The sequence below is a fragment of the Helianthus annuus genome, chromosome 6 (assembly GCF_002127325.2).
Source record: "Helianthus annuus cultivar XRQ/B chromosome 6, HanXRQr2.0-SUNRISE, whole genome shotgun sequence".
In the NCBI taxonomy this organism is placed as follows: domain Eukaryota; kingdom Viridiplantae; phylum Streptophyta; class Magnoliopsida; order Asterales; family Asteraceae; genus Helianthus; species Helianthus annuus.
In genome coordinates this window covers 118,329,946-118,352,504 of record NC_035438.2, presented here as the reverse complement: position 1 = coordinate 118,352,504, position 22,559 = coordinate 118,329,946, and the positions used below count along the sequence as shown (strand labels likewise).

Below are 22,559 nucleotides of genomic sequence, written 5' to 3'. Positions count from 1 at the left end.
CACGGGGCACCACCGACGCCCGTGGGCACCACAGGGCACCACCGGCACCGCTTTGCAAATAAATCAACCACCCCTTCACCATCGTTCACCGCCGCCGCCGCTCACACAGCAACCACCTCCAACACCACCACTTCCAAACACCGTCGCTGCAAGATCCAAAACAACACTCTCTTAACCTCAACAGCATAAATATGTATCAGTCAAAATTTTAAAAATTCTCAATCGACACATCACTACACAAAGTCAACATAACCGCTTCTAAGATCTACACATAAACCACAGATAATATAACACCCCAACCCGGGGCAGGTCGGAGCGTCACTATTACAAATATCATAACCAAAACACATCCACTTAATATAAGATAGGATTCAAGGTGACATACACGTCTCAAAATACCCTAAGTCTTAAGTTCATTTAAAAGTACATGATTTAACAAAATAAAGAGTCTTTAGATACTCTTGAACATCCATTAATCTCTCATTATTGATTCCCCATATTATCCCTGATTACCTGTAAACAAGACAAGAAAAACACAACAAAGAAACTACGGCTGAGCCAAAGAATTGCTCAGTAACGGAGAAATCAATAGTACAAGTAAGGATGGACGAAAAGAAAGAAACATGAAACGATATGGAAATAACAAATCGAATACGGGTACAGAAATTAAACTGAAGTAGATGTTGAACGAAATCAGCAACATGCGTCTAAGTATAATTGGCACAGTAGCGGACGGATCATATCGTATCACAAACATATCAGATACATATACTAATTAGGTGACCTTGAATGTCACAACAATAAGTCATGTAATAAGGAAACACCCAGAGCCAAAAACAGACTGGTACACAGCTAGCTAGTCCATGCACCTATGAGATGGTGAGTGTGGCGTTCACCCATTATTCCATCTCCACACAACAAACTCAAACTCGGAACTAAGATCGATCTATACGCCTCTAGGGGCCAAGGTGCTACACGAGCACAAATTAGAGACGCCGTGAACTTTTATTACGCACTGTCACGATAAGTGCCATGCCGTTGACGCCCAAACGGCAAGCCAGACGCTCGGGTGACAGAGTACAAAACTCAGGCTATGTAAATAGTTTACAATCAACTGAAAATAATATTAATAAGAACATGCGACCATGAGTACAAGTCTGAGGTATAGCATGTTACATCACACTAATAATCATACACAATTCCATACTAATTCAGGTAACACATCACATATCAAACGGTTAACAGGAACACACGAAAATCCGTACTGCAAAGTGACGGATATGATAAAAAAAATACTATGATGTCAGAATTAGGAATCCGTACCTTAGCTTAGCGTAGCAAGACCAACAAATGGAGTCGTCCTCAAAATTTATGTAAACCTAAATCCCGTATATTCGAGATTAGTTTTATTATATGTTATTTAAAAATATTTCTTTAAATTTTTCCTGGCAACCGCGAACTAACATATCCGTAATAAGAAAAAAAATATATCCAAATACACTCCCGGATTAACACACACGAATAAATTAATAGCCTAAATTTTATAAAAAAAAACAAAAAAAAAACAAATTTTAAAGTCAAGACCATTATGACTTTCGTGATCTGAATTAAATGTTTATTTGAGTTTAATTTTTTTTTATAAATATCTAGTATTTAAAGTAGTTCAAATCTCAATAATCATTATTTACTGAAGTACAGTTTTAGTGTGAAAACTAAGAAACACTTATACAAATTAAATAATTGGATATCATTATGTGTTATTAAAATAAATAAGTAAAAATAATTAAACAGTTGACATTTCATACATGTTTCAAAACAACCTTCACGTTTCCTTTAATCTTTCCTAGATTTAAATTTGCATACATCATGAATTCACCCACATATCATAAATTCACCCACACACTAGTGTTTCTAAAATAAATAATAAGTATAATAATAAAATAATAAACAATCTTGATTACACATAATAATTTCACCTGCACATTCTTTCTTTTCCCTTCCCTAGATTTTTCTCATTACACACACAACACATACAAACGCACGCACTACACACATTCAATCACTTCAACACACACACACCTAAGGTATTAACACACAAGCTCCTCTCACACTCTCTCGTCAACTCTCGCCAACAAAATTGTCCGGAAAGGACAACCGACTTGGGTCGTCAGAAAACACCAAACCGAGACCCAAACATAAAGTTGCCGGAAAACAACCCACCCTAACCCGATTCGGAGTTTTAGCCGGAAAATCTAAACAAAAAGGATCAGTTTAATACCTAACAAATCGGAATAGAATCAGGTGTGGCGCTGACGGAAAGAGGCGGCGGTGGCGGAGGTGGCTAAGACCGACGACGATGGCTAGGAGTGGTGGTTGTTCAAGATGAGATATGATCTTGGGGGTGGGTTTACTGGTTTAGAGCATATGCAGGTTGTGTATGAGTGTATATATATAATCTAATTTTAAAAATCCATACTTATTCATGATGTTGAACTCCATATCTATTTATGATGTTTTGGCCAAAAAAGTCAAAAACTTTAGAATTGAATAGGAAAATTTCGTATGATAGGAGCATGGGAAGTATGGCCTTTTCCTTTGTTTATTATTTATTTATTTATTTATTTATTTATTTTTATATCATGAAACTTACAGTGTAAGTGTGATGAGAGATGTGATTTCTAAAAGTCTTGGACTACTATTATGAAGTTTTGGATAGAATTATTATATTAGTAACTTATTTTGTTTGGTTGTAACTATGTATTAAATCTTTGTAGCTAGATAGAGTATGAATACCTAGTAAATTGTAAAATGCTTATAATTCGTTACAATACCTAATCATATAAATAGAAAATAATATCAATATATTTTGATATGAATAAATGATATGTATTTGACATTTTTTTTACTCGACCCAACTATCTAATAACTTAAAACTTTTAAAATACATCTAATTCATCGAAAAGAAAAATATTATTATCACATAAATGTTTCGGTATTACAATCCTACCCCCCTAAAAAAATTTCGTCCTCGAAATTGCAAAGCACGGAGAGTCGGCATGAAACATAATTCAAATCACATATAAGAATAACCGAAACATCCCACATTTGCGAAAACACTGAGTTACAAAAAGGGCAGGTAAACCGAGACTGAAACAATTCCAAGGTCGTACAAGATCACAACACATTAAAGTTTAGGATACTAAGACGAAAACAAATTTAGATAATGAGAGCGGATCGTGTCTTCTAATTCCCATGTAGCTTCACGTTCAGAATGGTTCTTCCAAAGAACTTTAACAAAAGGAATAGTCTTCCTACGCATAATTCGTTCTTGGCGGTCAATAATAGCTTCAGGCTCCTCCTCAAGAGATAAGTCCTCATGAATAAGATGATAAGGATAGTTCACAACGTGTAACGGGTGATAGTTATATCCCCTAAGGAGGGACATATGAAAGACATTATGCACATGCGATAGTTTAGGTGGCAATGCCAAACGGTAAGAAACTTCACCGACTCTTTCAAGAATCTCGAATGGACCGATGAATCTAGGGCTAAGCTTTCCCTTGATTCCAAAACGACGAACGCCTTTGCAAGGCGAAACTCGCAAGAAAACACGCTCACCAACATTAAATTCCAAAGCTCGACGATGTCGGTCTGCATAGCTTTTCTGTCGACTCTGCGCTTCCTTCGACTTTTCCCTAGCGATAGCAACTTTCTCATTGGTAATTTGCACTAGTTCGGGTCCTTCAATGATTTTCTCACCAACTTCCTCCCAACATATTGGTGCTCTACACTTCCGTCCGTAAAGAAGTTCGAACGGTGCCATACCAATGCTAGTTTGCCAACTATTATTGTTGGCAAACTCGACAAGACAAAGGTATTCATCCCAATTTCCTGTCCACTCCAGAGCACATGCTCGAAGCATATCCTCGAGTGTCTGAATAGTACGCTCTGACTGACCGTCTGTCTGAGGATGAAATGCCGTGCTGAATCTCAATTTGGTGCCCCAAGCGGCTTGAAATCCCTTCCAAAAGCGTGAAGTGAACCGCGGGTCTCGATCAGACACAATAGAGACTGGGGTACCATGAAGTCTAATGATTTCTTGAGTAAAGACTTCAGATAATCTACTGACTGAGAATCCCTGCTGAATCGGAAGAAAGTGAGCTGACTTTGACAAACGGTCGACTACAACCCAGATAGCATCATTCTTCTTGAACGTCCTCGGTAAACCAGTTACAAAATCCATTGAAATGTTATCCCACTTCCATATCGGAATATCTAGTGGTTGAAGCAAACCACCGGCTCTCTGATGTTCTGTCTTCACTTGTTGACAAGTAAGACATCTGCTAACATATCTAGCTACATCTTCTTTCATAGCGTTCCACCAAAAGTGCTGACAAAGATCCCGATACATCTTTGTAGATCCAGGGTGGATAGAGAATGGTGAACTATGAGCTTCAGCTAACAAGGATTCACGTAGGGTGGAATCATTAGGAACACATAACCGTTTTCCACACCAAACTACTCCATTTTCTTTAATGCGAAATTCTGACTGCTTACCAACCTCCAAATTTTGTATAATAGCCCAAAGTTCTCCGTCATCTTGTTGAGCACTCTTGATACGCGAGATCAAGTCAGGCTCAATTCGAAATCTGGCTAGATAACCGTTAGCGTCACCAAGATGGATACCAATACCTAGCTTTTCAAGATCCGTTAGAATATGTGGTTGTAATTGGAGAGATGAAATTGTTCCAGAATTCTTTCGGCTTAGAGCATCGGCCACAACATTGGCCTTTCCCGGATGATACTGGATATTGGCATCATAATCTTTTAAAAGCTCTAACCAGCGTCGTTGTCTCATGTTTAACTCCTTTTGCGTAAAGATGTACTTCAAGCTCTTGTGATCAGTGAAAATATCACAAGTCTCTCCGTACAAATAATGTCACCAAATCTTTAGAGCAAAGATAACGGCGGCAAGCTCGAGGTCATGCGTCGGATAGTTAACCTCATACGGCTTCAACTGGCGTGAGGTATAAGCAATGACCTTATTGTGTTGCATCAAAACACATCCGAGTCCCTTCTTCGAAGCATCGCTATAAATCTGATATCCACCTGTACCTGATGGAAGTGTGAGAATCGGGGCAGACACTAGCCTTTTCTTCAACTCTTGAAAACTTTTCTCTCTATCATCATTCCAAGCGTACTTGACCCCTTTCCTTAGGAGTTGGGTTAGAGGTAAGGCAATGGTTGAAAATTCTTCGACAAATCTGCGATAATATCCGGCGAGGCCAAGAAAACTGCGAACCTCGGTGACTGAGGTAGGTGTAGGCCTTTTTAGTGATTGCTTCCACCTTAGCAGGGTCCATTGAAATACCTTCAGCAGAAACCACATGACCAAGGAAAGCTACTTGGTCTAACCAGAACTCGCACTTCGAAAATTTTGCGTAAAGCTTCTTCTGTCGCAAAATTTCAAGTACGGTACGAAGATGGTACTCATGTTCTTCCTTGCTCTTAGAATAGACCAAAATATCGTCGATGAAAACTATGACGAATTTATCGAGAAACTCGTGAAAGACTCGATTCATTAGGTCCATGAAAACAGCTGGAGCATTGGTTAATCCGAATGGCATAACCAAAAACTCATAATGACCATACCGAGTGCGAAAAGCTGATTAAGGAATGTCTGAATCTTTGATCTTCAGCTGGCGATACCCAGACCTTAGATCGATCTTAGAAAAACATTTAGCACCCTGAAGTTGATCAAACAGATCATCGATGCGAGGTAACGGATATCGATTCCGAATGGTGATTTTGTTCAACTCTCGATAGTCAATACAAAGTCTCATAGAACCATCCTTCTTTTTAACGAACAAGACTGGTGCGCCCCAAGGCGAGACACTTGGTCTAATAAAACCAAGTTCCAACAACTCTTGCAACTGCTCTTTGAGCTCCTTAAGCTCTAGAGGCGCCATGCGGTATGGTGCTTTAGAAATCGGCTCGGCACCAGGAATCAGATCAATAGTGAACTCCACTTCGCGATCTGGTGGGAGTCCAGGCAGCTTTTCAGGAAATACATCCGGAAACTCACGGACAATTGGATAATCGGAGATGTTGGGCTCATTCGACGACGTAGCTTTTATCGAAGCCAAGAATGCTACACACCCGTGTGAAAGAAACTTTTGGGCCTTAAATGCCGAGATTATTTTCAATGGCTTACGAGGTTGAGTCCCTTGATAAATGAATTCAGGACGCTGAGGATTTCCAAAAAGAATGCGGCGAGTCTGACATTCAATCGAGACGTTATGCCGAGAGAGCCAGTCCATGCCAAGAATAACATCGAAGTCATTCATCTGAATGGGATACAAATTTGCGGGACGAATAATGGACGCGATTTGGATCGGACAATCTCGATAAAGATGAGAGATGATAGTAGAATTTCTTAAGGGAGTAGATATCACTAAAGGGTATTCTAAAATAGTAGGCATAGTCATCAAGTGCTTAGCAAATAAGAGAGATACCACAGAATGTGTTGCACCAGTATCAAACAAGGCATAGATATCACGTTCACCAATGCGTAAATAACCGGGAACCGTACCTGGAGCATTTGATGCGTCATCAGCTGTCAGCGCGAACACACGTCCTCCCACAGGAGGTCTAGCATTACCCCCGGTATTGGCTTTAGGGGCAAGCTGAGGGCAAGCTTTAATCATGTGTCCTGCATCTCCACATTTGAAACAAAGACCTTCAGCTCGACGACAAATACCTTTGTGAGGTTTCCCGCAAGTGGCGCAAGGAGGATCACGATTCAGTTGTGGCTTTTGTTGATTCAGTGGTTGTGCTCTAATGGGGGCCTGTTTCTGTTGTGTCTGGTTCTGTGCAGGCTTATGATTTTGATTTTGATTCCCCCCATTTCATGACTGATTGTTGAAATTCTTATCAGAACGATGTTTACAGTCTCGGGGTGCCAAGGACTGATCGTTTCCAGCACGAAAAGAAGAGTGATCCTGATTATTTTCCCTTGAGCGTTTGCGGTTATCATCAAACGCCTTCTGACGATGCTTCTTATCATTATCCAAGTTCTTAACCGCGTCAACAATCTCATTAATGTCATTGAAACGAAGATTCAGGATAAACTTCCTATCCCGGTCACATATAGCCCACTTGAAAGTGTTCGTCTGCTGCTCTATCGTGCCAGCGACGGGGCCTAGAAAACTAACCAAGCGACAGAAACGATTCTTAAATTCCATGATAGGCTCATCATTTCTCTACATGATGGATGAATACTCTCTCAGATATTCACTACGATCAGCATCAGTGAAATACTGCTGATAGAACAATGAGCGAAACTCATCCCATGAGAGTGTAGCTGCGTAATTATCTCCTCCATGAGAACTTTTCAAAATCTTCCACCACCTATGAGCATCGTCCTCCAATTTGTAAGTAGCAAGCCTGACTTTGAACACATCATCAACGCCCAACACTTCAAACAATTTCTCGATATGAGCGATCCAGTTTTCCGCCTCAACTGGTGTAGTAGCAGTACTAAATGATTTTGGCTTTTGTTTTTGGAAGTGTGCAAGCCATTGATGGATGCTAACAGGAGGGTTAACATTATTTCCGAGAGGTGGCCTGTCGTGGTTACCTCCTGGTGGTGGTCCATTATGGTTACCTCCTGGTGGTGGTCCATTATGGTTACCTCCATGATTCATTTGTTGTAACTGCTGTAATAAGTTAGGAACTAAACCCGCAATAGCTGTATTGACGGCGTTAGCAACAAGAGCCTCAAGAGGAGTGTCGTCTGAGGTATTAGTCCCACTACGACGAGTGTTCACACGTCTTTTAGGAGCCATCTGAAAAGAAGACTTTCAGATGAGCATTGAGATTTTTCATTAAGCGGAAAAATGGCAAAGAGGAATCCTAACCCGATGTCTACCCATTACCTCACGTGTTTGGTTATTAAGGTTTAAGTTTTCTACAGGAAGGAGCCTTGGCTCTGATACCATAACTGTAACACCCCAACCCGGGGCAGGTCGGAGCGTCACTATTACAAATATCATAACCAAAACACATCCACTTAATATAAGATAGGATTCAAGGTGACATACACATCTCAAAATACCCTAAGTCTTAAGTTCATCTAAAAGTACATGATTTAACAAAATAAAGAGTCTTTAGATACTCTTGAACATCCATTAATCTCTCATTACCGATTCCCCATATTATCCCTGATTACCTGTAAACAAGACAAGAAAAACACAACAAAGAAACTACGGCTGAGCCAAAGAATTGCTCAGTAACGGAGAAATCAATAGTACAAGTAAGGATGGACGAAAAGAAAGAAACATGAAACGATATCGAAATAACAAATCGAATACGGGTACAGAAATTAAACTGAAGTAGATGTTGAACGAAATCAGAAACATGCGTCTAAGTATAATTGGCACAGTAGCGGACGGATCATATCGTATCACAAACATATCAGATACATATACTAATTAGGTGACCTTGAATGTCACAACAATAAGTCATGTAATAAGGAAACACCCAGAGCCAAAAACAGACTGGTACACAGCTAGCTAGTCCATGCACCTATGAGATGGTGAGTGTGGCGTTCACCCATTATTCCATCTCCACACAACAAACTCAAACTCGGAACTAAGATTGATCTATACGCCTCTAGGGGCCAAGGTGCTACACGAGCACAAATTAGAGACGCCGTGAACTTTTATTAAGCACTGTCACGATAAGTGCCATGCCGTTGACGCCCAAACGGCAAGCCAGACGCTCGGGTGACAGAGTACAAAACTCAGGCTATGTAAATAGTTTACAATCAACTGAAAATAATATTAATAAGAACATGTGACCATGAGTACAAGTCTGAGGTATGGCATGTTACATCACACTAATAATCATACACAATTCCATACTGATTCAGGTAACACATCACATATCAAACGGTTAACAGGAACACACGAAAATCCGTACTACAAAGTGACGGATATGATAAAAAAATACTATGATGTCAGAATTAGGAATCCGTACCTTAGCTTAGCGTAGCAAGACAACAAATGGAGTCGTCCTCAAAATTTATGTAAACCTAAATCCCGTATATTCGAGATTAGTTTTATTATATGTTATTTAAAAATATTTCTTTAAATTTTTCCCGGCAACCGCGAACTAACATATCCGTAATAAGAAAAAAAATATATCCAAATACACTCCCGGATTAACACACACGAATAAATTAATAGCCTAAATTTTATAAAAAAAACAAAAAAAAAATTTAAAGTCAAGACCATTATGACTTTCGTGATCTGAATTAAATGTTTATTTGAGTTTAATTTTTTTTTTTATAAATATCTAGTATTTAAAGTAGTTCAAATCTCAATAATCATTATTTAGTGAAGTACAGTTTTAGTGTAAAACTAAGAAACACTTATACAAATTAAATAATTGGATATCATTATGTGTTATTAAAATAAATAAGTAAAAATAATTAAACAGTTGAGATTTCATACATGTTTCAAAACAACCTTCACGTTTCCTTTAATCTTTCCTAGATTTAAATTTGCATACATCATGAATTCACCCACATATCATAAATTCACCCACACACTAGTGTTTCTAAAATAAATAATAAGTATAATAACAAAATAATAAACAATCTTGATTACACATAATAATTTCACCTGCACATTCTTTCTTTTCCCTTCCCTAGATTTTTCTCATTACACACACAACACATACAAACGCACGCACTACACACATTCAATCACTTCAACACACACACACCTAAGGTATTAACACACAAGCTCCTCTCTCACTCTCTCGTCAACTCTCGCCAACAAAATTGTCCGGAAAGGACAACCGACTTGGGTCGTCGGAAACACCAAACCGAGACCCAAACATAAAGTTGCCGGAAAACAACCCACCCTAACCCGATTCGGAGTTTTAGCCGGAAAATCTAAACAAAAAGGATCAGTTTAATACCTAACAAATCGAAATAGAATCAGGTGTGGCGCCGACGGAAAGAGGCGGAGGTGGCGGAGGTGGCTAAGACCGACGACGATGGCTAGGAGTGGTGGTTGTTCAAGATGAGATATGATCTTGGGGGTGGGTTTACTGGTTTAGAGCATATGCAGGTTGTGTATGAGTGTATATATGTAATCTAATTTTAAAAATCCATACTTATTCATGATGTTGAACTCCATATCTATTTATGATGTTTTGGCCAAAAAGTCAAAAACTTCAGAATTGAATAGGAAAATTTCGTATGATAGGAGCATGGGAAGTATGGCCTTTTCCTTTGTTTATTATTTATTTATTTATTTATTTATTTTTATATCATGAAACTTACAGTGTAAGTGTGATGAGAGATGTGATTTCTAAAAGTCTTGGACTACTATTATGAAGTTTTGGATAGAATTATTATATTAGTAACTTATTTTGTTTGGTTGTAACTATGTAGTAAATCTTTGTAGCTAGATAGAGTATGAATACCTAGTAAATTGTAATATGCTTATAATTCGTTACAATACCTAATCATATAAATAGAAAATAATATCAATATATTTTGATATGAATAAATGATATGTATTTGACATTTTTTTTACTCGACCCAACTATCTAATAACTTAAAACTTTTAAAATACATCTAATTCATCGAAAAGAAAAATATTATTATCACATAAATGTTTCGGTATTACAGATAATTACAATCATATAACCTAAAACGTAACACATAGTGCCCTGTTCTTCATACTTAACAGTTAATATTTAACAATATGCATATACTAACATTAGAATTAACAAAGTTATACCTTCGTTATAATCAGAAGTTGTTTCACACTTTCACTACCTATGTAAATGTATATACTATCAAGCTCATGATTCAACAATTCTAGAACGCATATGTCAAAAATCTCAATATCCTCAATCAAAATATTAGTTAACAAAGTCAACACAACCGCGTCTAAGATCTACACACAAAATCACCGATAATTTCAATCATAAATGTAACACCCCGTGTTTTCAAAAGTCAAAGTCAAAGTCAAAGTCAAGATTGACTTCTTTAACTGTAATTAGTCTATTTTATGTTTTGTTTTAAGTTGTATTATGTGGAGTAAGTGTTATTAATAAAAGGAATCGAAGTAATCGAATGTTTAATCAATGCAGCCGCTTAACGACCTTGAATAGCAGGAAGTAACAATGCGATAAAGTCAATTAATCAGTAATCAAGCTAATCAAATCATCATCGAACTCGAAACTCGAATTATGCGACCTTGGTGTTATTATACGTGTGTGTGTGCCTTATGTGTTATTTGTGCGTGTTTACTTTATGCTATGAGTGTGGCGATCAATCGAATCGAATCGAAACTCGAAACTCAATCGAAATCGAAGTATGGTAAATGGTGGTAAAGATAGTATGAAACATAGATGCTTATATGTAGATATAGTGATTAGGAAACTCTATTGTATCCGTATCATCCTCAATCGAAATATCAGAAATCGTCGCGCCGAACGCTCAAGCAGGCTGTTGATCGATCAGGCTTCAGCCGATCAAACAGCCCAGCCGATCGGACAGACCGTCCGATCGAGCAGGCTGTCCGATCGGGATGCCTGGCCGATCGGCCAGCCCTTTCCTCTTTGGGAAGCCTATAAATAGCCCTGTCATTGTCATTTTTTCCACTTTTGGAAACTCTCTGACCGACCAGCTCGTGTTCATCACTATTTCTCAGATTTCTCTCAATCCCGGTAAGATTTTATCCTAAATTTTGTACGTTCTTGATCTATGCACACTCCTACACCTTTCTATCTTTCAAATCTTGATTTCTAACTGTGAAATCATCAAGATTCGGGTGTTCTAGGATGATGTCATCATAGGGTTCTTGAAGAACTTCATGTTTTGACTTCAGTCCACCAAGAATAACTTGAATCTAGCTGATTTCCACATAAACAAACAAAGATCTATTGTAGATCTAAACACTTACACGGTGTGAAGAATTGAAAGAAGGATTTTCCAACTTTCTTTCAACTCTTTTACACTTAATGCCTTCAAACCAGTAGAAACGGAGCCTGAGCCAACTCACTAATCATTCTAATAGTTATGTGGTTCAAGATTCGGATTCTAACTACGAGGTTCACCGATTTCGGGTGAAACCTTAAACTACCGTTCCGAACAGTTCACCGGCCGGACTTGGGTGATTCCTGTCCAAGTCGGGGAGATAAGTAAGAACGAAGGTTCCATGGTTCAACTCGTTATCAAAATACCTCGATATAACGACAAACAATTCAAACAGCCAAGTGTTAGACGAACAGGATGACCAGGTTAGGAAGCTGACCGATCGAACCGACTGTCCGAACGGACAGCCTGGCCGATCGGATAAGCCAGCCGATCGACCAGGCCAGCCGATCGGCTCGCATATGGCCCCACACTTTAACAATTTCATGAAGTCTAATATTGAACGAAGTGTTGTTCGATCGAACTACGGTTTGATTTGAATTACTCTTCGGATCATGAGATACTATGCTTCAGCACTTAATCGATATTCAATTCGTCCGAAGCATTGGAGTGCCACCCGATCGAACATGTTGTCCGATCAGGTGACATCCTGCTAAGGACTTATTAGTGAAGTACCTAACCGATCGGTTAAGCCGGCCGATCGAACAATCCGTTCGATCGATCGACCTGAAAGGTAATGATACTTCAATGTTTTCAAATACTGCAACAAAAAATTCAAAAGTTCAAACCATCATACACAAACACATCCTACACAAAGGAAGAAACAATCCACTTGAACAGCCCACCGATCGAGCCTACCGGCCGACTGAACAGGCTGTCCGAGCGGATTGTCCAACCGAACGAACGAGCCGTTCGATCGAACCCACCGTCTGATCGACCAGGTTGTTCGACCCATGAGCACTTGTTTCCATTTTACCCATTACTCATCGTTGTACTATCGAACTATTCAGGCTAACCCTACTCTCAAGCGCTCCCTTCAATCCATCAACCGCTGTGAGTATACTCGAACCGTTTTTGCTTTAGCACTTTTGGGTGTTACATACGTTACTTATCTAAATCACAATCGAACACACTACTCAATTACTTTAAGTGCTAACCGTTCTGCATGTATTACGTGACTAAATGAATGCTTGTTGTTATGTTTACACGTGGAATGTTGTCTACCTGCCTTAACGACGTAGTACTATAGTTTGGACTCAGCACCCGTTCACACGGGGGTTGTTAAGGACAATTACTTGCATGGATTACGGTGGTAATCATGTATTGCGAACTGTCTCGGACAGTCAACCCGCAGTCATTGGTATCGATAGATCCATGTCGATAATTAACATACTTCGTTTTCCTCTGTGTACGTGCTGGTTATGCGTAAACTATTTCCAACTCTATATGCTATATCAAACTTGTATGCTCACCTTTACATTATATGTATTGACTTTATTTTAACGTATGTGACAGGCAATTAGGATGCTTATCTGCTAGGAAGGCGAGCTTAGAATAAGCGTCTAGAGCATAGTTGTCTGTAGATCTTGTAGATCGAGTCTCTAGAAGCATTTGAACAATATTTATATTTTATTTTATTTGAATCTGAGTTGTCGGAACAGAACACTTGCCTAGATGTTTATCTGTAGTAATTTGTTTTACTATTTGGGATACGGTATGGGACGTATTATTTAAACTAAATGGTAATGATAGTTGTTGTGGGAACTTCTGGACAATCTGTTTCGCTCAGTGCCATGCCCCGATGATTCCGCCATCGGTTGGGGTGTGACAATAAAACTTACTCGTCGATGATTGATGTCGTCTTCCGTGGTAACTTTGAGGACGACGGCGGAACAGGATCTCCGGCGAAACTCTTCGATCTCAGATCTCCGCCTCTCATCCGTCCGTACGACGCCCATTGAAGAAGTGTAAACAAGCATAAAAGATGGAGTCGATTAGGGTGGGTGACCGGCGAAACTCTTCGATCTCAGATCTCCGGCTCTCATCCCACCGCACAAACGGGGCGGCTGCGAGTGAATCTCCCACCACCACCGACCAACCACCATCACCTCCATTTACCTCCGCCCCCACCATCACCCACCACCCCCTGTCTTCCGACCAACCACCTCCCACCACCATCTTCCACCACCTACCAACCACCTCCTACCACCGACCAACCACCTCCCACCATCGCCTCGCCACCGATCAAACATATTTGGCTTTCTTTATTTTGGAAGGAGACAGAGAGAGATGGGTGAAGATGGTTGTGAACGTATATGAGAGAGAGAAATTAAGGGATTTCAAAATATGGGGGTGAGTGAAATAAGTCTGTAAAAGTCAGACTTTAATAGAGACGATATGATATATTGAGTAAATGACTATAATACCCCTTATTTTGATTGGTGGAGAGTGGTTCTCATGGTTCTTACAACTGGGGGTGGTTTTCATTTTAGCGGCTCCCTATATATATATATAGGATGAGGATCATTACAGAACACTAACTATTGCGAGAACAAAAAGAACAACTCTAAAACACTACATTTTGGGATTTAAGTTTCATGTTTTTTTAAATTTTATGTTTCTTACATCATATGTGTATTATATATACATAAAAAAACCATATTTCTTTACCTATACGTAGCTTACATACGTGTTGGTAATTTAACCTACACATAACCTACATATGTGTAGGTTATACAAAAAAGTGAAAATTTTCCATATTTTGTTTTAAATTCTAGTGTAAGAAACATTAAATCTTACATTTGCAACATTTTCATTTACTTTTTAGGTTTTTAGGATTGCGAAAAATAGGTGATTCATTGTGTTCTGCGTGTTCTCGCAATATTTTGTGTTCTACATAGAACCTTCCCCTATATATATATATATATATATATATATATATATATATATAGGAGAAAGATCCGTTAGTAACTACCCTTTATTGCGTGAACCGCGAGAACCAATGTGAACACAACAAAAAAGACCTAAAAATTTTAAAAAACACAAAAAAAAAAAAAATTTTAATAAAAATCGTTAATTTTTGTCTAAAAAAAGTTAATTTTTTTAGTAAATTTCACTTTTTGTCCTTTATGTATTATTTGAATTTTGAAACGTGTCATTTAAAAGTTTTAATTTCATTTTATGTCCAAAAAACACATTTTTTATATCACTTTAAGTCATTTACACCAAATTGAGTTAAATTACTCAGTTAGCTTTTATTTAAAGCAAGGGCAAAAATAGTATTTCATAAATAAATGCATGAGATCCCCTTTACCCCTTTTATACATATAAATAAACTATTATTTTTGGAAAAGTAATACCAGTACCAAACACTCTCTTTCTAAAAAAAACCACCACACCATCACCTCCACCCCCACCACCACCACTCCTCCGCCCTATAAACCTCCGGCACCATGGTGAAGTCAGCTGTCAATCGCCTATGAGATCACCGACTCACCACTGCTCTTCATCAATCTCATCTCAATCCAATTCAAGTTCTTTCAATCTCAGATCTGAAGTACATCATAATGGATGATTCTGTTTCTAAAATCAAAATCAAATCAGATGACGCTTCGAGGGGTGTTAAGGACACTACGGTATCGAAAAAGTCGTCGGACAGCCCTCCGTCACCGGAGAAACCGTTGCCGAGAGATTGTTGTGGCAGTGGTTGTTGTGTACGGTGCTTTTGGGATGTGTATTACGACGAGCTTTAAGAGTAAACTGGGATTTGTAAAGGAGAATCCGCCGGATCTAAGGTTTCTGAAGCATATTGCAGAAATTGTTTTATTATTGATTGTTATAGATCTATTTGATGTTCATATACGCAAATTAATTCGACAGATCTGTTGTAATTTTATGAATTGTCTTCGTTTTCACTCAGTTGATTGAATAAACAAATTGATTTAACATATTTGTTACAGATCTATTTGATGTTCATATACACAAATTATTATTGATAGTATAGATTTCTTTGATGTTCATATAAACAAATCGATTTAACATATTTGTTGTAATTTTGTGAGTTTCTTTGATGTAATTTTAGGGTGATTGCGGTGCTGGTTGCGGTGGTCAATGGTTGTGGCAGTGGTGGTGGTGATGTTGTGTTAAAGCACCGGATCGATGACGAACATCAAACATTGCACTTGATTTCAAGACATGACACAACAAGAACAAAATATGAACAAGATAGAGATATGTAGAAGATGAACTCTTTATTGATGAATCAGTCATCACAGATTACACAAACCAAAGGAGTATACATCATCTACAAGCTGGTTTAGATCACAAAGATCTAAACCTAGCTTTCTCTCACTAAAACATAGTATCCCTCCCTCTCTAGAATACACACAGTGATGGAGAATAGAAGGGATCTTGTGAGAGGTGCACCAAGCACTCAAGAGTTGCCCTAATCTACACAATACACACATATATATAGGCTAGGGACTAAACCCGAACAAAACACATTGTCCGGGATACAAAACACTACAATAATCCGAAACACTAGAAAGTCGTCCGGAATGCTTTCAGCAATTCTGATAATCATTATCGTTGACTTTAACTTGGATTTCTGCTTTGGTTGACACATAACTGATAAGCGACAGTTACCCGGCAGGAACTGCACTTACATGTTGGATGAGAGAAGAGAGAGAGATATGAGTGACTAATTTATTTATATTAATATGTGTTTATTTATTTGTATACCTTATAAAGAGAAAGGATCGGATACATTTATTTATGAAATACCATTTTTGCCCTTGCCTTAAATAAAACTAACTGAGTAATTTAACTCAGTTTGGTGTAAAGGACTTAAAGTGATATAAAACATGTGTTTTTTTTTTTTTTTTTGACATAAAATGAAATTAAAACTTTTAAAGGGCACGTTTCAAAATTAATATAATACATAAAGGACAAAAAGTAGTGTTTTATATTAAAAATTTTTAGATTTTCTATGTTTTTGGGGGTTTTAGCATTATGGTTTAGGTTTTTAAAATGTGGGGTAGGTTTTTTTTTAGGTTTTTGGGGGTTTAGTTTTATGGTTTAGTTTTTAGCATTTAGCTTGGGTGGGGGTAGGTTTTTTAGGTTTTTGGGGGGTGGGGGTTAGGTTTTTTTAGGTTTTGGGTGGTGTAGTGGGTTTATTTTGTTGTGTTCACATTGGTTCTCGCAATAAAGATGGTTCATTTGTGACCAATCCCTTAATATTGAAATGTGTGAACTAATCTTATCCCTTGATTATAATACACAAATGTAAATCAATTTGTAACATTTATTTTTACCCGTATTTTTTTTCCATATTCTAGATATAAGTGTTACATCAATGATATATATATATTTTAAGTGATAAATCAAATCCATAAATATAACCACAAATCACAATATACACATTGGTTTATTTTTTTCCTTAAGGTTGATTGAATTTACACTTAGCGTCTTTGGATGTTTATTTGACTCATTTAAAACAATTAGTTCTGTTATATATACAAAAATGTCTGCTTCGTTTAAATGAATCTAAACTATCATGGATGTTAGTTACAATGTTGGTTTATCTAAATAAAAAAAAATTATAATTGTTGTAGGTCTAAAACATAATATCATGGAGCAACTATACATTATGAGATTTATGCGTGGCTTTAGAATCTAATGCTCGAGCTTTAGCACTTTATACCTTGTGCCACTATTATATTTTATAATAATCTATTGTTTTGTATATGTCGACCAACTTGACGCAACATCAACAGGCATGGCATATTAAGGTCGATAAGATTTCTACAAGTAAGCTCCAAGTCTTTTATATTACATACAACTCTTAATATGCTTAGAGAATCCTCATAAAAGAGATGCCACCACTCTTATTTAATAATTGTGTAACACTGTGCCTTTAGTTAGAGGAGTAAAATATTGTAAATACCAAACATATAAATTAATTATTCCAACACGTCCTAGGCTTTTCTTATTGCTTCTCTCCTTATATGTATCATGTTTTCATAAGAGGATATACCAAATTCTACTAACTTGACCCATGAAGCTCCATCGTGGGAGTCACGCTCACATATGCAACAAAACGTCTCTTTTCTGTAAATATATGAAAAACAATAAAGATTTTTACGGAAAATAAAAATATATAAACACGCCACACTACATGACACTACACATAGAACAAGATATAACTAAAGTGCTGTTTGTTTTTTAAGAGGCAAAAGGTCTGCAGTCTGCGAACCACATCTGCAAACATCTGCAGGAGAAGAGGTGGACCAAAGGTCTGCAGTCTGCAACAAGAAAACTGTTTTTTTACTTCTACAAAAAACCCTTGTTCTCTTCTCACAACACACACACACAGACAACATCTCCTGCTCAACCCACACCCCCCCATTTCATCTCCCTCTTGTCGTCGTCGTCGATGGCTGGTTTTCGAAATCCCGGTCACACACCCACCCTTCATCCTTTATACACACCCCACCCCCTTCTTCGATCGGTGCAATCAGCCGACCACCACCACCGTCTGGTGGTGGTGCGATGACGAGACGAAGAGAGAGAGAGACAGAAAAGAGTAGAACCGAAGGGAGAGAAAGACGAAGTAGAAGTGACGGCCGTGATGGAACTCCGACGACGGCAGAACCGCCGCGTGCGGCGGCGTGATGGCAATTGGGATTTTTTTCCGGTAACTTTTCAAACTCTTTCCTTGTTCTCCTTCATTTCTGTTAGATCTTCTTAAGATCCGAGTGTTCACGTCGTAACCAGTAGTTTTTCAGGGGTGGTGACGGCTGAGGACGATACTATGATGATGATAATGTTTCCGGCAAGAATCCGACGGCGGCGGCGGTGATTCCGGGAGCCGGGTGTCGGAGGTGGTGGCGGAGTGGAGGTGGTGTCGGGGGTGGTGGAAGTGGTGGTGTCGGGGTGGTGGAGGTGGTGGCAGAGGAGGTGGTGTCAGCTGGAGGGAGAAGAGGTTTGAAGACTTGGGTTGATGTCTGCGTGGGGAAGATGTTTTTAGTGAGAAGCTCTTCAAGAAAACAAACAAGCTGCAGGACCCAAATGTCTGCGCGCGTCTGCGCGACGCAGACATAAGTGCTCAGAAGAGCTTTTGCCCAAAAAAACAAACACCACCTAAGTGTCTATATGTTAAGCGACAGAGTGTGGTATAAACCACACCTTGTACCTTATTATCATTTTCCATATCGAAACACAAGAGCTAATGAAGACAGGTAAAAAGAAATAAGAGGGTTGGGAACTATGGGCGTAATGGCATCAGCCAGCCAATCCAGACACGACCTTTTGCTTGTACGAAAAGTAAAAAAACAAATGGCTTTTGGGACCAAATTGCAAATCTTGTTTGGCCCAAACATCCACATTTTCAAACACCACCAAAGTACAAGGACCATCAATGTAAATCACCCACACACTAGATGGACCACCTGTCATACAGTTTTCAAATCCCGTAGATCCAACGGTTGTGATCCACCTGTAAATCACCCACACATTAGTGGTGTTTATCAGTTCTCGGTGGTTAAGAAGCTCCGGCTTCTTAAATCTCCTCTTCGTGTCTTACTGTTTCAGCAAGGTAATCTCCATAAAAAAGTTCAAGTATTACGTGAGAAGTTGGATAGTATTCAGCGTGATATTGATCTTGATCCGTCGAGTGATACTTTACGGAAAGAGGAAGCCATTGTCCGTAATGATTTTCAGGTTGCTTTGCTTGATGAAGAACGTTTTTTGAAGCAGAAATCCAAGGTAGAGTGGTTAGCGGCAGGTGACATGAATACGGCTTTTTTCCACTCGTCTCTCAAAAATAGAATCCATTATAGCCGTATCGATGTTATTCGGGATGCTAGTGGGAATCTTCATGAAAATGCTATGGTTCAGAAAGCGTTTGTTGAGCATTACGAGAAGTTTCTGGGATCCCCGGGTGTTACGTCTCTCAACCCGTCTCCTGAGTTATTTACTAAAACGATTAAGAGGGATATAGCTCTTCATATGGTTCGGCCAGTCACAGCGGAAGAGGTTAGAAAGGCTATGTTTTCTATGGGGTCGGATAAAGCCCCGGGGCCAGATGCGTATACAGCAGGATTTTTTAAAGGAGCCTGGCCGATTATCGGTAGTGAAGTGTCCAATGCGGTTATTGATTTTTTTGCCACAGGTAAGCTTCTTCGGGAATTAAACCACACGCTCATTGTTCTTATCCCTAAGATTCCCTCTCCGTCGGTTGTTACGGATTATAGGCCGATTGCCTGTTGCAATGTGTTATACAAATGTATTAGCAAGATTATTGCTGAAAGAATAAAAGTGGCGTTGAACGATATAGTCAGTGGAAACCAATCGGCGTTTGTGCCGGGGAGGAAAATATCCGATAATATCTTATTAACTCAAGAGTTGATGCACAATTATCATAGGAATATCGGGCCTCCTAAATGTGCGTTTAAAGTTGATATTCAGAAGGCTTATGACACTGTTGATTGGCGGTTCTTAAAGAGAATTCTGGTTGGTTTCGGGTTTCATCCTACCATGGTTCACTGGATTATGGTTTGTGTCTCTACTACCACGTTTTTAGTGTGCATTAACGGTGATGTGCATGGTTTTTTCAAGGGTAATCGGGGGCTTAGGCAAGGAGATCCTATTTCGCCGTATTTGTTCACCCTAGTTATGGAGGTTCTCACGGCTATTTTACAGCATACGGTAAGGATCGACTCTTCCTTTAAATTTCACAACAAATGTGAACGACAACAGATTATTAATCTTTGTTTTGCGGATGACCTCTTTATTTTTTCTCGGGGTGAGATTGCTTCAGCCAGATGCATTATGAATTCGCTCAATTCGTTTACGAAGATGTCAGGTTTGCTCCCTAGTGTTAACAAAAGCACAGTCTTCTTCTCTAATGTGCCTTCGTTTGTTAAAACGGCTATTTTAAACATTATGCCTTTCGCGGAGGGTTCTTTGCCAGTTAGATATTTGGGTGTGCCTCTCATATCTACTCGATTACTCTATAAAGATTGTGATGTGTTGGTGGAGAAGTTTGAAAAGCGTATTATGCACTGGCAAAATAAATTACTTTCTTTTGCGGGCAGGTTGCAACTCATAATATCAGTCTTGTCCTCTTTGCATGTGTACTGGTCTTCTGTGTTTATTCTGCCATCTCGGGTAATCCTTAAGTTAGAAGCGCTGTTGAGGAACTTTTTATGGTCCCAAGATAGTGCTTTTCAGAAGGGTCGGGCTAAAGTTTCTTGGAATTCGGTGTGTGTTCCTAAATATGAAGGAGGTTTAGGTATACGTCGAATTGGTGATGTTAATAAAGCTCTTATGTCTTCTCATATCTGGAGTATTCTTTCTAGGCGTAACTCGTTATGGGTAGAGTGGATTCATTCTTACAGGTTGAAGGGTAAAAGTTTCTGGGCTTGTAATGTTCCCTCTAATTGTTGCTGGTCGTGGAGGAAGATTCTTCAAACTCGACAGGATGTGAGGAATTTTGTTTGGTCCGAGGTGGGTAACGGCGCGAAAACTTCAGCTTGGTTTGATTCGTGGAGTCATTTAGGGCCGCTGAATCAGATTATTTCTCCTAGAGCTATTGCAAATGCAGGTTTCAATATGGATTTTAAATTTTCTGATATTTATTCTAATTGTACTTGGAGATGGCCAGATGCGTGGAGAGACACTTTTCCTGTTCTTATCCAACTTGATCAGCTGACATTTGATTCGAACAAGGAAGATAAACTTTTGTGGCGTTCAGGTGATCAGTTTCGTGAGTTCTCTTCGGCTGGGGTTTGGGATTCTATCAGGCACCGTCAATTGGATGTTGAGTGGTGTCCTATTGTTTGGTTCTCGCAGTGCATTCCGCGACATGCGTTTTTAATGTGGTTAATCATGAGGCGTAAGCTGCTTACCCAGGATAAGATTCTGAAGTGGGATTTTTCGCGTCGTAAGAATATGAATATGATGTGCTGTCTGCTATGTTATGCTGATCATGATTCTCATAATCATTTGTTCTTTGAATGCAAATTCTCTACTCGAGTTTGGCAGGGTGTTAGACATAAAGTGGGAATGGATTCAGTCCAAGCGAAGTGGGTGGATATCGTTGACTGGCTTTTAGTGCGGTCCAAGTCCAAATCTGTAGTCAACTACGTTGCTAGATTATTAGTAGCGGCCAGTGCTTATTTGATTTGGCAGGAACGGAATGCGAGAATGTTCAAGAACCAATTGAGACCTCCTGAAACTATAAGTGCTCTTATTATCCAACAGGTTCGATACAAATTAATGGGTGCGAAGCTAAAAGATTGTGCGAATGTGCGAAGGCTGTTAGGCGATTGGGAGATTGTTAGCTCTGAGCTCACGAATGGTGATGGCTGATTGAGTCGTTTTAGTCTATTTTGTTTCTAGAAGTGTGTGTCTAGTTGTGTTGCTTCTTGTTGGTTGTTTTCTTGTTTTTCTTGTTTACTTTCATGGGGCATGTCCTGTGATTGAACTAGTGTAGGCTTTCTACACTACTTGTTTTCTTTGGTTGTGAATATATAGAATCACCGGGGTAACCCTTTACCCAAAAAAAAAACGGTTGTGATCAACTCCACCACATCTACAT

General features: G+C 38.9%; 2 protein-coding genes and 1 long non-coding RNA gene across 3 annotated transcripts; 1 reads left to right on the top strand and 2 right to left on the bottom strand.

The window, feature by feature from the left end:
- Positions 1 to 336: 336 nt before the first annotated feature.
- LOC110864096 lies at positions 337 to 2,436 on the bottom strand. Its single transcript, XR_002549619.2, has 3 exons — positions 2,279 to 2,436; positions 1,324 to 1,379; positions 337 to 513 (listed from the first exon to the last, which is right to left on the bottom strand). It is a non-coding gene; the product is annotated as an uncharacterized LOC110864096 (long non-coding RNA).
- A 3,766-nt stretch (positions 2,437 to 6,202) lies between these two features.
- LOC118479835 lies at positions 6,203 to 10,150 on the bottom strand. Its single transcript, XM_035974632.1, has 3 exons — positions 9,988 to 10,150; positions 9,040 to 9,094; positions 6,203 to 8,230 (listed from the first exon to the last, which is right to left on the bottom strand). The coding sequence occupies exon 3, from the start codon at positions 7,845 to 7,847 to the stop codon at positions 7,263 to 7,265; it is 585 nt and encodes a 194-aa protein (XP_035830525.1). The 5' UTR covers positions 7,848 to 8,230; positions 9,040 to 9,094; positions 9,988 to 10,150; the 3' UTR covers positions 6,203 to 7,262.
- Positions 10,151 to 19,294: 9,144 nt separating this feature from the next.
- Positions 19,295 to 22,330, top strand: LOC110944907. The gene has a single exon (XM_022186551.1). The coding sequence runs from the start codon at positions 19,295 to 19,297 to the stop codon at positions 22,328 to 22,330; it is 3,036 nt and encodes a 1,011-aa protein (XP_022042243.1).
- The last annotated feature ends 229 nt before the right edge of the window (positions 22,331 to 22,559 follow it).